This window comes from Sebastes umbrosus, chromosome 20, assembly GCF_015220745.1.
Source record: "Sebastes umbrosus isolate fSebUmb1 chromosome 20, fSebUmb1.pri, whole genome shotgun sequence".
In the NCBI taxonomy this organism is placed as follows: Eukaryota; Metazoa; Chordata; class Actinopteri; order Perciformes; family Sebastidae; genus Sebastes; species Sebastes umbrosus.
In genome coordinates this window covers 5,852,709-5,867,932 of record NC_051288.1, presented here as the reverse complement: position 1 = coordinate 5,867,932, position 15,224 = coordinate 5,852,709, and the positions used below count along the sequence as shown (strand labels likewise).

At 41.5% G+C, this 15,224-nt stretch overlaps 1 protein-coding gene across 1 annotated transcript in view; it reads right to left on the bottom strand.

The window, feature by feature from the left end:
• Window positions 1-14,681, bottom strand: part of shisa8b (shisa family member 8b) — a 43,544-nt gene extending 28,863 nt beyond the window's left edge. Inside the window, exons 1-2 of the mRNA XM_037754068.1 lie at window positions 13,839-14,681; window positions 12,499-13,185 (exon numbers count right to left, since the gene is read on the bottom strand). Coding sequence (XP_037609996.1) covers window positions 12,499-13,142 — 644 coding nt within the window. The 5' untranslated portion in view covers window positions 13,143-13,185; window positions 13,839-14,681. The remainder of the gene's footprint in view (window positions 1-12,498; window positions 13,186-13,838) is intronic.
• Window positions 14,682-15,224: the final 543 nt, after the last annotated feature.

The following is a 15,224-nucleotide window of genomic DNA, read 5'->3' as shown; positions in this document are numbered from 1 at the left end:
TTGGAAAATGTGGGAAACTTTGCTGTAAATTTGATAATTTGGGCTGCAATTTTTACAAAAGATTTTACAGAAACTGATTCCTGTTTTTCTGCGACCGAGAAAAAGTTCTGCTGTTGGGGAAAACTTTATCGACTATGTGATATGTACAGTATATATTTCATAAGTAATCTTCATCTCATCTCCCACGACTCTTTATTACTCTATAACACGTTACGTAACGGCGATGTGTGTGAGATCTGTGGGATCATCAGAACCTCCATGTTCTCCCATCACATTACAGCCACACTGAGATGAGACTTTGCTAATGTCCTGTAACAATCAATTACTCCTCCCAGATCAGAACACACACACTCCGTGATTAGTTACAACTAATATTACAGTAACTCTCTCCGTCTCACTGCAGAGTGACCCCATTGATTACTCTAATGTAAAATGTCCTGAATACATACAGTACATCTACATTCAGGACATACAGTAGACATGTTTCCTGTACATCCTCGTGTCCTGTTCATGCCTTAATGCACACATTATTGATCCTGTAACTGCACAAGCCAATGCACTTTCACAAATATGCCAATTTATCTCTGGGGTTCCAGTTAAATAATGAAAAAAATGTTTGTATGCTTTTATTTTTCTGATAATATCCTGGTATGAAAATGGCCATTATATGGCAAAGAAGCTTGTGGAGCTTGAATAATAAACACTGACAGATAAAAGTCACTACTTTTAGTGACAGATACCACTACTATCTAGAAACACACTCACGAACACACACATAGGGAAAGATCTGGTCTCTTCCGGCCTCTCTCCAGTTTCTAGACACCATCCTTCATGCCATTTATCTATAAAGCAAAACTTTTAGATAATCCACTGAAAAAGTAAAACGGCTGTGGCAGATATCTCCGTGTCACAATCTCTTTATTTCCCCCCCTCTGTTGTCACTCATCGCTCCCTCTTTTCATACAGTTAAAGCCAGTTTCGCTGTCGCTGACGATTACTGATAGAGAGTGAGAAGATGACAACTTGCATCTTAAACACACACACGAACGCAGTCATACACACACAAAAGCTTGCACACAGAAGTAGTTTTGTCTTTCTGCAGCGGGTTGGTACTTCTGCTTTTACATTTTTTTATGCAATATCTGCTCTAATGTCTCTGAAATTTCATATACATTTTTTTTTTAACAAAGTTAAAGAAGAAAATTTTAAACTGCATGACAGTTTGTTTCATACATATGGAAGATGAATATATTCCCCTCATCATCTTTGACCAGATAGTGTCTAAAATGTCAATACCCAGATCCCCCTCCCGATGATCTTTAAGGGAGTTAAGATTTGTCATATTTTCTCTCATTAATAAGGAATATATGTCACCTATCTTTCCCTTTCTGGATGATATTTGAAGACATGAAGCTGCGAATGTGTAGGTATCTGAAAAAGTGTAACATGGGTATGTTGAATTTCTGAACAATCTACTCAAAAGAGGCAAATGAGCCATTTATGAACATTCCTTTAAATGAACAAATCCCATTTCTGTGCCAAGCACTGAATAGGGCATCCGTCAAAGGCGGTAGGAATGCATGGTTCTTTACAAAGGAAGCAAGTGTTGAGAAATTACAGATCTAGAAGGATTGTCTGAATCGTTTCCACATTTTTAAAGAATGAATAACAACTGGGTTAGAAGTATATTTAGTAATGGGATCTGAGTATGGCAGGCTAGAGCATAATAAGGCGAGTAATGAGGTGTTCTTACAAGAGTCTCTCTCTAGAATTAGCCAGTCAGGCACAGCTGTTACTTCAGTTCTTTCCATCCAATAATCCATGTACATTTTTATCATTAGTATTTTAGATGAGATGTTCTTTCAAGAATAACATTTATTTGCCTATATTAAAAAATGAAATTGACAATTAGGTTGACGGGAACTTACTTCTACAATTTATTTGTGCACCAAATAAATGAAGTCAAACATGCTTTTCATGGGATTTTTGTCATTGAACCGCCCCCAAAAAACATGAAGGCGATGAGGCATTTACACCTACAGTACATTTAAATCTGACTGCTCATTTCTTAGACATGTAGAGAGCTGTGATTATAATGTGCATGACCAACAGGATTAACGATGACACATATGGTGATTTGTCAGTTTTCAAGTAGCCTACATAGCTACAGTATATGTGGGTTATTGTTCAGCTGTTGGATGCAGGCAGAATCTGAGTGGTTGTGGTTTAAAGCTAAAAGAGTTAACATGTAAAACTCATCGCTTTGCCTTGTAACTTTGATTGCTCTTGTATAGTTCATTTTTACTTCTATATTCTATCTCTGTATTTATCTCTTGTTTTATTTATTCTTATTCTTATTTTTCACTTTTTTATTTTTTACTTCTCTATGTATCTGTGTTTATTTCTGTCTTTGTGCTTTCGCAGCAACTGATTTTTCCCTCAGGGGATCAGTAAAGGCGTATCGTATCGTGTCGTATCGTATCATAGTACCTTACCTTACTGTACCGTATCATACCGTACCGTACCTTACCTTACCGTATCGTATCGTATCGTATCGTATCGTATCGTATCGTATCGTATCGTATCGTAGTACTTTACCTTACTGTACCGTATCATACCGTACCGTATCGTACCTTACCTTACCTTACCTTACCATATCATATCGTATTATACTGTATCATATCGTATCGTATTGTATCGTATCTAGCCTTTCCCTAAAGCACAAAGGTTGCTATTAATATTTTTTCAGCCACCTTGAAAATAAACAAATATGATCTCATGGTGATTTGTCAGTTATCCAGAAGCCTATAGCTATTGTTTTCGGGGTTATTAGTCTATTTGATTGTTAGGTGCAGGTAGCATCTGTATGGTTTTGTTTTCATGCTACCATCTAACTTGTAGTCTTCTTCTCTCTGGTACAGAGATTGCTATGTGGATTTATTTTTGTTTTTGCAACCTTTTAAAAGGTTGCACTGCAGTTCTATGGTAACTTATCAGTTATGAAGTAGCTCAATTTATATATATGGGGTATTATTCACTTGTTAGATGCAGGCTGCATATCGAGCAGTTGTGTTCTCATGCTAACTTGTTTAGTTTCCCCTCTAGCACAGAGGTCGGCATGTGGTTTTTCTTTTTTTCGGACACCTCGGAAAGAAACATGGTTCCTGGAGATTTTTCAGTCCTCAAGCACCCTATATAGTTTCATTCACATATTAGTCAGCTGTTTGATGCAGGTAGCATCTGTGTGGTTTTGTTTTCATGCTAATAAGCTAACTTGTAGTCCTCCCCTCTCGAGCATAGAGGTTGCCATGTGGATTTTTTTTCTTTATTCTTTGTTTTTGCAGCTACCTTTTTAAATGAATGCAATGCAATTTTATGGTAACTTATCAGTTTTGAAGTAGCCTACTGCTACTAGATAGTTATCTGGGTTATTGTTCAGTCGTGTGAGCAGTTGCTTTAACCTGTTTAGTTTCCCCTCTAGCACAGAGGTCGGGATGTGGTTTTCCTTTTTTTAGGCCATCTTGAAAATGAAAGAAACGTGTTTCCTGGGGGATTTTTCACTCCTCAAGTACCCTATATAGTTTAATTTAAGTATTAATCAGCTGTTTGACGTAAATACCATCTGAGTGGTTTTGTTTTCATGCTAACGAGCTAACTCGTAGCCTTCCCCTCTGGCACCGAGGCTGCCAAGTGATTTCACTTTATTCAGCCACCTTGAAAATGGAAGAAATGCAGTTTTGTGCTGAATTAAAAGTTTTCAAGTAGCTTGCGTAGTTATCTGGGTTGTTTTTAGCTGGTTTGCCTGTTTGAAGCTGGAGACAGATGGCCCATTATAAGTTTTGGAGAAGGATGAAATGGAGCTACAGGGGCCAACTCACTGTGTGTCTGCTGGTCCTGTGAACTTCACTTTTGACTGAGTTTGACTGTGACAGACAAAATGTTAATCTTGGAATCAGCTATTTCATACAGCCTGAAAAAATGGAAATGCCACCTTCAAGCTATGACGGATAGAAAGCTGGCAATCTTTCAACTTTTCACATGTCAACCATTTTTGCTTCACCCTGACAAACAGACCAGCCGCAAAGACAAACCGAAACAGAACATAGCCGAACCCTTGAGTCAGTGGGCGCTGACCCACATTTAAGTGTGTGTGGGCCCGGCGAAGCCCAGCAGGACTGAGGAGGAGCAAGTAGGGGAGGAGAGAGGAAGGTAAAGCAGCTGGAGGGTGAGAATTGTCGCATCTGATACAGCCAGGAAGCTGTCAACTTATATGTCCTTTCACTTTGGGAAGAATTGCGGCAAATGGCGACGCAGGGGCGCATATGTGTGTGCACCCTTTAACACATTTACATGCATGTAGACATGCTCTCACACACAGCGGTGACAGGTGAGAGGTGATAGAGAGTGACAGCGCAACCCTGGAGGTGATCATAAAGGCAGGAGAGATTGAGGGGAGCTGAGAAAGTAGAGCAGAGGAGGAGGAAACTTTGAGGAAACTCGATGAAAACTTCTGTTTTTTTTCTTTTACTTTGTGTTTTCTCCCATGGCATGTATTTGGGGATCACACCGGTGTAGTGTGCTTCTTGCCTGGAGTGTCTTTCTTTCCTCTCCCCTAAAACCAGAGGAAGAGAAACTATAGCAGCATCAACAGAGAGGGGGAGCTCATCAGAGAGATATGGATAACGTAATAGATGTGGGCATTCTCGAGTTTGTTGAAGCTTGTGTGTGTTCCAACATGCATATATACTGTAGGTTACATCACTGAGCATGTAATGCAAGGAGCAGAAATAAACAAGGATTCAGAAAAATGCCTTTGGAAGTTTATAAAATATCTAGGGCTGTCAAAATTAACGCAAATTTGTTTTAACGCCACAAATTTCTTTAACGCATTAACACAACTTGCGATTTTTAGGTTGTAGCGGGCTCAATTTTAAAGTAGTTTCATCATATGAATCTAGAAAACCTAAGGAATCCATCGGTACCAGCCATGTCATAGCTTGTCTTGAAGGAGGTTAAATAATTCTCTAAACTTGTGCTAAATTTTGGCGAGGATAAACTGTCATGGCCATTTTCAAAGGGGTCCCTTGACCTCTGACCTCCAGATATGTGAATGAAAATGGGTTTTATGGGTACCCACGAGTCTCCCCTTTACAGACATGCCAACTTTATGATAATCACATGCAGTTTGGGGCAAGTCATAGTCAAGTCAGCACACTGACACACTGACAGCTGTTGTTGCCTGTTGGGCTGCAGTGTACCATGTTATGATTTGAGCATATTTTTTATGCTAAATGCAGTACCTGTGAGGGTTTCTGGACAATATTTCATTGTTTTGTGTTGTTAATTGATTTCCAGTAATAAATATATATACATATATTTTCATAAAGCAGCATATATGTCCACTCCCATGTTTGATAAGAGTATTCAATTTGACAAATCTCCCTTTAAGGTACATTTTGAACAGATAAAAAAACGTGCGATTAGTTTGCGAATAATCGCAATTAATTATGGACACTCATGCGTTTAATCATGATTAAATATTTTAATTGATTGACAGCCCTAAATATATCTGTGAATTAAAAAAATAAGTAGGGAAAACAATCTTGGAAATTCATTTATTAATCATTTAACACTTTTTTTAGATTTTACTTTGGTTATAAGTTATTACATATGTTTTCACGTGCATGTGACTTTGACCACCTATAAGCTATTATAAGTGATTACTGGGAGCCTATGGAGCACATCATTACTGTGAGCAAGTTTGACTTCCTATTTGCAAATTTAATTTTGCCCAGCTCAACAATGATTGGAAACTCCCTAAAGTAGGATAATGTTGCATTTTCCCCCAAAAAACAGGTTTTTATACTTGATTTAATATCTCTGGATCACCGTTAAGGAACTTGTAGTCCAGTACTCAGCTGGACCTGTTAAAGACACACCTACATGTACCTTTTTTTTTAAATGTTCCTTTATAGAACATTGAAGATGAACTCATCCCTCTTGCTGGCGTATATCATCTTCTCGCATAACTTGTTTTGATTGTTGTTTTTGTCTAATTCTTAATTTTTCATGTTATTGTGCAGGAATTGTTCAGACCATCCTGACAAAATCCATTTGTTAAGTTATTAACATGAACCCCTATTATCGCAGCCGCCTGCAGATTGTGGTAATGGAACCAATTTATATAACTGCAGATCTGATGTCCAATTCGAAACTCATGACCCTTTATCAATGACTTAATCGCTTTCTAACAAGTCGTGAAGTCTGCCGTTACGAATGTAAGTCATTATGAAGTGTCATGAGTTTCTCACTTTCTAATAAGCCATCAAGAGAGATTAAAGAGCAGTCAAAAAGACAGAGAAAGTTCTCCTGGATGAGGATGTACGCCAGCCGAAGGAATTTCCTACAACCAAAAGTTGCTCTTATTAATGCTTTTAAACTAATTTATAAGGCATGTGTTAGTTAATTGCTGTCACAACTTTTAAAAACCTTTTTAAAGCATGTCTTATGTTGCCTGAAGGTGTAGTAAGTGTTTCTGAATGTTGCTCTGGCACATATACAGTGCAAAAGTATGATTTTTACAGCTCAATAAAATTGCACCAATTACCCCAAAAGGACCAAACTGTCACTGTAAATCCCATCAACAGGCCAAAAAATGCCCTTGAAATATTAACCATGACACCATATCCTGGTGTCATTATAACGTGTGTGTCACAGAGAAAGAAAGAGAGAGAGAGGGTGAAATGGAAAAGCAATCCTCTTTGTTGCGTGCAGTTGTGGTCCATATGTTTGCCCACGCTGTATTGAGTATTGCTTATCTGTCTGCCTTAAATCAGGGCAGAGCGGTCAAACCCTTTAAGTGACACTGTCCTTCATTACATAACATGATGGCTAAAAAGCCCACCGCAGTGCAAACACACACACACACACACACACACCACACACACTCAGACCCACTGGAGATAAACTACATTCAAACGCAGTCAAACATATAGATCTGTATGCAAATGGTGTGGATGCCGGATGTAAACCTTGTATCTCCATAAAAACATTGTTGTCACTGTAAAGGCCTTTATACACCGGGAGCGTGACAAATAAAGACCATGAAAATGTGAAATACTCGCTTGCAAATATTATCTGTCTAGGGCTTTTATTGTGAAAGGTATGAATGGAAGAAGTGGATGTGGTCTGTGATGCTTTTGTCAAGGGTTGTGTCTAGTAGGTAACACGCAAATTGCAAAACTACGTGTGATGCTTAAGGTTAGGCATTGACCTCGAATGGTTACGTTTAGGACAGGTGTTCGGGCAGCGTGTCTCATGAGAGTTTTTGCAACTTTTTCATAATTTGAGGGCTACCTTCTAGAGACGACCATTGTCAAGGTTGAAAGAAGTAATACAACTTCCCGTCCTGGTTCGAACTAGGAGCAACTCCACCCATTCTGCACAACGTGGTTGGTTGATGCCTTTGAAAGCTCAGAAAATCAACCTTGCTCATATTTGCATTCTGTGTGAAAGTACTCATGACAAAAAACAACAGTCTGGTAAAAAAAATTGACGTGCGATTAATCGCACGAAAAAAAAGGCAGAGTGGGCAATCTTAAGAAACTAGCAAGAGTACACTAGATTTTTAAATGATCCAGCCAAAAAACTGAGCCCAGTGTTACCAACTCTTTTCCGATCAAAGTAGCTAGCAGCAATAGCTCCAAAAGTCCCAAAATCTAGTGAGAATGTCCGTCGCTTCAGGTCCCCCTACAAAGCCACTACCCCAATATGATCATCACGAACATAATCATATGAATGCGAACAAAAAACATGGCTATCGTTAGTACTCGCAGCTGTCAAGCTAGCATCTTGTGGAAGACTCTGGTGTCGTGCAATGAGTGCACGTGCAGAGTGCACGCTGGCAGGCAGGCCGGTAGGTAGACAGGTAGGCCGTCCAACCATTACATTCGGGCCAAATGAAATGATTGGATGGGTGTATTACAGTTCTAGGACAGCCACAGATAGCAGATTATTATTATTTTTTTTTGTCAGAGCATTTGACTTATTGATTGCTGTCGGGATGTAATAAGAATTTCAACTAATATAACAAAACAATGTTTCTAAAATCTTTACCGACCCTGCCTTTTAAGAATAATAATTTTGGACATTATACCAAGACTGTTTGAACAGATTGACCATGACCATAAGAAGTTGATATACTGTATACTGTGTCTTCCTCAAGCTCGGGTCCTCTACCAGAGGCCTGGGAGTTTGAGGATTCTGCGCAGTATCTCAGCTGTTCCTAGGACATATATATATGTATATGTATATTTATATATATACGTATACACGTATATATATATATATATATATATATATGTGTGTGTGTTCCATGATACTGGAGATGCAAGTTTTTTTTTCCTGTTGATAGCATCTGGAGTGCTGGGTCACATAAATGGCCAGGCACATACATGAGCACACACTCTCGCATGAAAGCACTCACTTGTCCACATTTGCACATACACACTCTGTTTGAACCATGTAACCTCTGCTGCCACCATGTTGGAACACTTATGTTAGGTGGACATTGTATTGCGGTACATCCCGCCTCCAGGCTATCCAGACCGCTCACTGTGGTGATCTGAACCGTGCTCACGCAAACCTAAATGCCACTACTATCATTCTTGTTGTTAATTGAACTATAAATCACTGCGAGTGCATGTGTGTGTGTGTGTGTGTGTGTGTGTGTGTGTGTGTGTGTGTGTGTGCGTGCGTGCGCGCGTGCGCGCGCGCGCGTGTGTGTAAATCATGAAGGTCATTGGTGTTTGTTTACTCTCTGGGTGTAAAGCCAGCCTCACTCCGGTTGAGGCCTTTCATTAGACGTGACACACGTGACCTAAGGCGGTGCTCTCCGTTCCCTTTGTTGGCTGAGGATCAGTGCAGCATGCAAAAACACACTGAACCTGGTTTAGTTGGGTTCCTGTTAGATTAATAGGTATGTGTGTGTGTGTGTGTGTGGGAGGAGGGTAATCTGAGAGGAGGATCACTTTGGATTTTAACTTTCAAAAGCTGATTCGGGAGAACTGGTGGGATTTCAGAGTGTTAATCATCCTCCGCTCGCTGGATGTTGAGACGGAGAGAAAGACGGTGGGAAGGGAAAGAAAGAGAAATCCCAAAAAAGAGCAGGTGCGTGGCAGAGTGCAGAAGTTGCCTTTTGTGCTTCCGACTCTAAAGTGGGTGGGCGTATGTACATGTTCATGCATTTCACCTTATGAAGCGCATGCAGTAACATGAGGTCTTAGTTGCACGCACACTTTTTGGACCAGGGATTTATGTCAGCGGGCTGATAACTAAATGAGCGTGCAGGCAGAGCAGTCCAGAAACGGTAAAGCTGTAATCTTGGGTGAAATTCGTTTAATCGTGAGGAGGAGCGCTAATCTGTCGAGATGGGGCTCACGGAGGGAGGGTGTTTATGCAGCCCGAGTGTTTCTATTTCAGTGAGGTGCTACCCCTGCAGGAAATATTAATCCACGGCTGTGTGTTATCCGCCGAATGAGTTTTTTGTGGCTCAGGTTAATGGGAGACACACAAGCGGAGCTGCTGGTCGACGGAGGTTTGGTGGGGAGAGTGTGGCTCTCTGCGTTGTCCACTTTCTTAAATAAAATGCATAAAGACATCAGTAAAAATAAGTGAAAGAGGGAGAGATGAGGAAGGTGTGACTGACTGAGAGGAGGGAGGAAGGTGACGGAGATGGAGAAGAAAGAGGTGAGTCACTGAATAAAGATGGGAGTGATTGAAACTGGCCCCTGAAACTGGATGAGATGTGGAGGAAGGCCAGTGAAGAGGACTTTGCGTAACATGAACGGTGTAATAATTTGTGACAAAGTGCTCAGGAGGATGAGTGGAACATAACGGCACGTGATGAAACGGAGATTCTTGGAAGAAAACAAGATCAGAAAGAAGAAGCTCAGAGATAAGAGCAGATAGAGAAGACAACGAGGCGAGGCAGCGAGCGGAGAGTTAGATAGTTTGGGATGAAAGCGGGGGAGATTTGAGCCCATGCTGTGCGCGGTTTGCTGTAATGATTTCCTGAGGCGAACAGATTGAACCCTGGACCACGTATTTAGCCCGACTGCAGCGGGAGCGTGTGTTTTCACATGTGTGTGCATGCTTGCATGTGCATCAGACGGAAATACCGAACCGTAAATGCTAATGTCTTCTCTACACAAGGTTCATTAAAGTTGGAAATAATGGAGAGACAAAATTGAATAACAGTCCAGCCCATTAATTCTTAGTTTTATATAAGATTTGACTTGTGCTCATTGGAAAAACCTTGCACATGTGTGTGTGAGTGCTTTACACGTTAACATCTACTGCAGCAAAAATGGTTTGTTTCAGTTTTTTTGTTTATTTCAAATGTAAATCATGCTTACAGGCAAAATAAGGGTGAAATACAAAAGCAAATGAAAATGAACATGGAAAAAATGAGAAAGAAAGAAACAGGCACAAAGAATAAAAACAAAGAAAATCCAAAATTAGAAACATATAAAATAATTATGAGATAATGCAAAATAAGGGTGTGATATGTGCGTAGGGTGGTAGGGGTGTATACAGTAGACACCTTACAGGTATGGTCTCATTCACAACCTGATCACTGACAGCGCTTTACACACTTATTTTAAAATACCATGTTAAGATCAACAGGATTTTGCCATTGTTTCTCTCTCACTTATTCAGTCCTCTCTCTCTCTCTCTGGCAAATCTGAAATTCAGGTCGATACTAAATTCGACAAACTTTCCACTTACAGTACACCTCCAGGACAAAGTGAGCTTCTGCTCTAAACAGGTTTTGTGAGATTGGGGTGGGCTGGACAAACGTGGTTACGTGTTGTTAGAAAAGGCTTAGAGATTGATTTGTACACGTGCAAGCAAGCACACACGCATGCACAAATGTTAGTAAGTAGTTAGTAGTAGTTAGTAAGCCTACGTTCAAAGTTGGAAGTTGTAAACTCCAAGCTGGCAAGCTTGTGTGTTAACCTGAAGCTGCATCTTGACATTTTTGTACTTTCTACTCCAGTATTTTTGGTCTCTTTTCTGCTGCGTTGACGTCAGAATTTCCAACTTTCCAACATGCTTGCAATGCATCAGAAACACATGCATGCGAATACACACACATACATGCATTCACAAACACACGCAGACATGAATACACGCATGTACACACACAGGCTGTCCTCATACACCGTTCGTAGTGATACCTACGGAATGTAATGCACTGCAATTCATATTTATCCCGCGAAATAAATTTGTAATAGTGAACCAGGAAGTATAAAAAGCGGCTTAGCAAGGGGACCGGGATGGATGGGTGGAACAGAAAGACTTTTCCCCAGGAGACCGGTGTTTTTACCCCGTGTGAAACCAGACGTCATCATTGATTTTTTGTCACGTAACTTCCATTCGAAAGTTACACCACTTCCGGAGTTATTTTTACCCAAACCGCGATCTTTTCCTAAAAAACTAAGTAGTTTTGTTGCCTAAACCTAAACAAGTCGATCTTTTCCTAAACCTAACTAAGTCGTTTTATTGCCTAAACCTAACCAAGTCCATCTTTTCCTAAACCTAACTAAGTAGTTTTGTTGCCTAAACCTAACCAAGTCCATCTTTTCCTAAACCTAACTAAGTAGTTTTGTTGCCTAAACCTAACCAAGTCCATCTTTTCCTAAACCTAAGTAGTTTTGTTGCCTAAACCTAACCAAGTCATCTTTTCGTAAACCTAACTAGGTCGTTTTATTGCCTAAACCTAACCAAGTCATCTTTTCCTAAACCTAACTAAGTAGTTTTGTTGCTTAAACCTAACCAAGTTGATCTTTTCCCAAACCTAACTAAGTAGTTTTATTGCCAAAACCTAACCAAGTTGATCTTTTCCCAAACCTAACTAAGTAGTTTTATTGCCTAAACCTAACCAAGTTGATCTTTTCCCAAACCTAACTAAGTAGTTTTATTGCCTAAACCTAACCAAGTTGATCTTTTCCCAAACCTAACTGGGTAGTTTTATTGCCTAAACCTAACCAAGTTGATCTTTTCCCAAACCTAACTAAGTAGTTTTATTGCCTAAACCTAACCAAGTTGATCTTTTCCCAAACCTAACTGGGTAGTTTTGTTTCCTAAACCTAACTAAGTTGATCTTTTCCTAAACCTAACTAAGTTGATCGTTTCCTAAACCTAACTAAGTAGTTTTATTGCCTAAACCTAACCAAGTCAATCTTTTCCTAAACCTAACTAAGTATAAATTCCCTGTGAAGACTGAAGTTTATTTTGAAAAGACTGTATGCATGTATGACATTCGTCGGAGAATGCACGGAAAATTTGGAATACATTTTCGTTAGATATCATACGAACAGTTTTTTTGAGGACATGTTGACCCCCCCCCACACACACACAACTCTGCTTAAATCTATTCTCTATGTGCTGACAAACAGAGCTCCTTCACATACACACACTGACACACATCCTCACCTGGAGTTGAGGTCAGCGTGCGCCGCCCCCGCTGCTCCTCCCCCACTTCCTCCGCGGCTCTTCTCCAGGCCCAGTTTGGTGAAAATGCCCACCAGCACCATGATGGCAACCACGCCGCAGATGATGTAGACGATGAGGTGTGTGCGGTCCCGGTCCTGGTCCTCCGTGCCCTCTGTGATGGTGGCCACTGGCTTGCCGGTGTTGGCCCAGATGGGCGTGTCGTAGTTGGAGCAGATGCTCTGGTCCAGCCGCTGCTGGCGGAACTGGCAGCAGAATCGGTAGAAGCAGGTACCGCAGCAGTACAGAAAGACGCCGGCGTTGCAGTTGAACGGCGGGTCCCACTGGCCCATCACATCATAGTAGCCCTGGCAACGAGTCCCACCGCTGGGAAGGACATCCTCGTCGTCCGCGTCTCCGCCGCTAGTGGGAGTCGACAGCCCCGTCTCTGGAGGAGTGTTCTGAGTTGTCTCCACGTAATTGGGAGTCGTCTGGTCGGCCAGCGTGGTGGGGACGATGATCGAGTCACCTTCGGTTAGTGTCACCGTGGTGACGGATGGGTCCTGGGTGAGGGCAGGTTGAGTTATAAGGAAGGAGAGGAGGAAGAGGAGGAGAATGTGGCAGGAGGAAGGGTTGGTGGCCGCCATGCTGCTGGGAGAGCCCTTCTGTCTTAAGTCCTACCTGCAGGCTCTGGACAGCAAACAGAGAAGTTTGGAGACGGGTGTAAAAAGACAGAAAAGAAATAAGGAAAAGGACTTTCATTTATTTTACTTTAACAAGGTAGAAGTTATGTCATGATGATATGTCAAAAAACAACAATCTACATGAGTTTTGGAGAAGCAAAGCGGCACTTCTGCTACATATGAGAGCGCTCTAACAATCAAAAACAAACAGATTCGCGGCACGTTCCTGTAAAAACTAAGAGAAAATGGATTTTTAGCCAGAATGATTAAACACATGATGTATCTATTGATCTTATGAGCTTATTGAATCAATAATGAAAGAAAGAGGGTAGAGGACATTTTAAACAGGTCAGTCACAACCACTATTGGAGACTGTTACCATACAGTGAGACATCATCAATTCCCAACTTTTTAGGTTAAAAAGAGAAACTCACGGCAAATGAAATGTTTACAATCAGCTGTACTACTGAAGAATGATTAAGTAGATCATTTGCTCTTTAAGTGAGACACTTAATTCATCAAAATAAAAAAAATGGAAAAGCAAGCATGAAAATAGCACAACATGCTCTTACCTTCAAAATAAGAGATTACAATCCTTTTTTTTTTTTTTAAATAGCGCAATAAATCAAACAATTTTAAAATCACTGAACGCGTTCTCACCTTTTTCCTCTTTGCACTCTGCACACAGCCGCCCGTCCACTGCGTTTCTTCCCCAAAGTTTAAGGGCTAAAAATTCCCTCTAGAAATATCCACAAACTTTACTCAGCAGCATTTTTTCCCCCTCCGAGTGCCCCCGCAGATCTCTCTCCTCATGTGTTCTCCATCGTCAGCTGGGGGGCTCGATCCGGGGGATTCAACGAACACAAAACGACACGCTCCTCTTATCCTCTTTTTTTCCTCCCGTATCACCTCTTCTTCTTTTTTCTTCTTCTTTTTCTTCTTCTTCTTCTTCTTTAAGCGCTGCTCAGTCTGTGCTGGCAAGCGTGAGTCCAGGCTGATCCAGGACTGTTAGGATCTTCTGCTGCCAAGACCCCTGTGTGCTGTGTGAGTATGTGTGTGCATATATATATGTGTGTGTGTGTGAGTGTGTGTGTGTGTGTGTATGAGGGAAATTGAATGAGAGTGTGTGTGTGTGGCTGCACTGAGCGCTGCAACAGTTCAGGAACCAAATGAGATCTCTTCCTCTGTTTACCTCTCCTCAGTGCCAGATAGGCAGAGAGAGAGGAGAGGGAGAGTGTGTGTGTGCATGTGTGTGTTTGTGGAGGGGGGGGGTATATCCAGCTGCATCTCCCATCATCCCCAGAGGAAAAAAGCCTGGGAGGAGAGAGGAGGGAGGAGAGTGATGGAAAAATAAAAAGAGGAGGGAAAAAAAGCTTAAATGTGGACAGTAACTGAGTGATTAAAGTCACTTTTTATAATTTTTTGCAGATTTTTTCTCGCTGTTTCCATTGTTTGCATCCCTGTTTGTGTGTGTGTGTGTGTGTGTGTGTGTGTGTGTGTGTGTTACTGTATTCCAAATGTGTTTGCGTGGCAGACGGAGGACAGTCAACATCTGCTGTGGTCACTCCTGCTCATCATCTACTTATTGCGCTTCCCGTCCCTGCGTTTCCTGCATCCCCCTTCACCACACACACACATACACACACACACACGCGCACGCACGCAGGAGCATCACCACCCTCCTCCTCACCCTCCTCTTCCCTTTCTCCCCCCACCTCCCAATCCCTCTTCTCCCACTTCGCCATCCTTTCTTCTCCCGTCTCTTTTAGCGTGTCTTTCCCGCCCTCCGCTCGCGCCTTGGGCATAGATAACACACTTGTTTGCAGATTTCTGTGTCGAGCGCGTGCACGTACGAGTGTGCGTGTGTGTGTGTGCGTGTGAGCGTCTGTTTGCGTCAGAAAGATTCAGGAGTCAGCAGGGTCCAACTCCAGCTTTGCCTCTTCTTTTGTTTAATTCCAAACCTGCGCAGGAGTTGCCAAAAACCGGGAGACCGGCACACGCTGCTGAAGACAGCAGCCCATGGACACACACACACACACACATGCA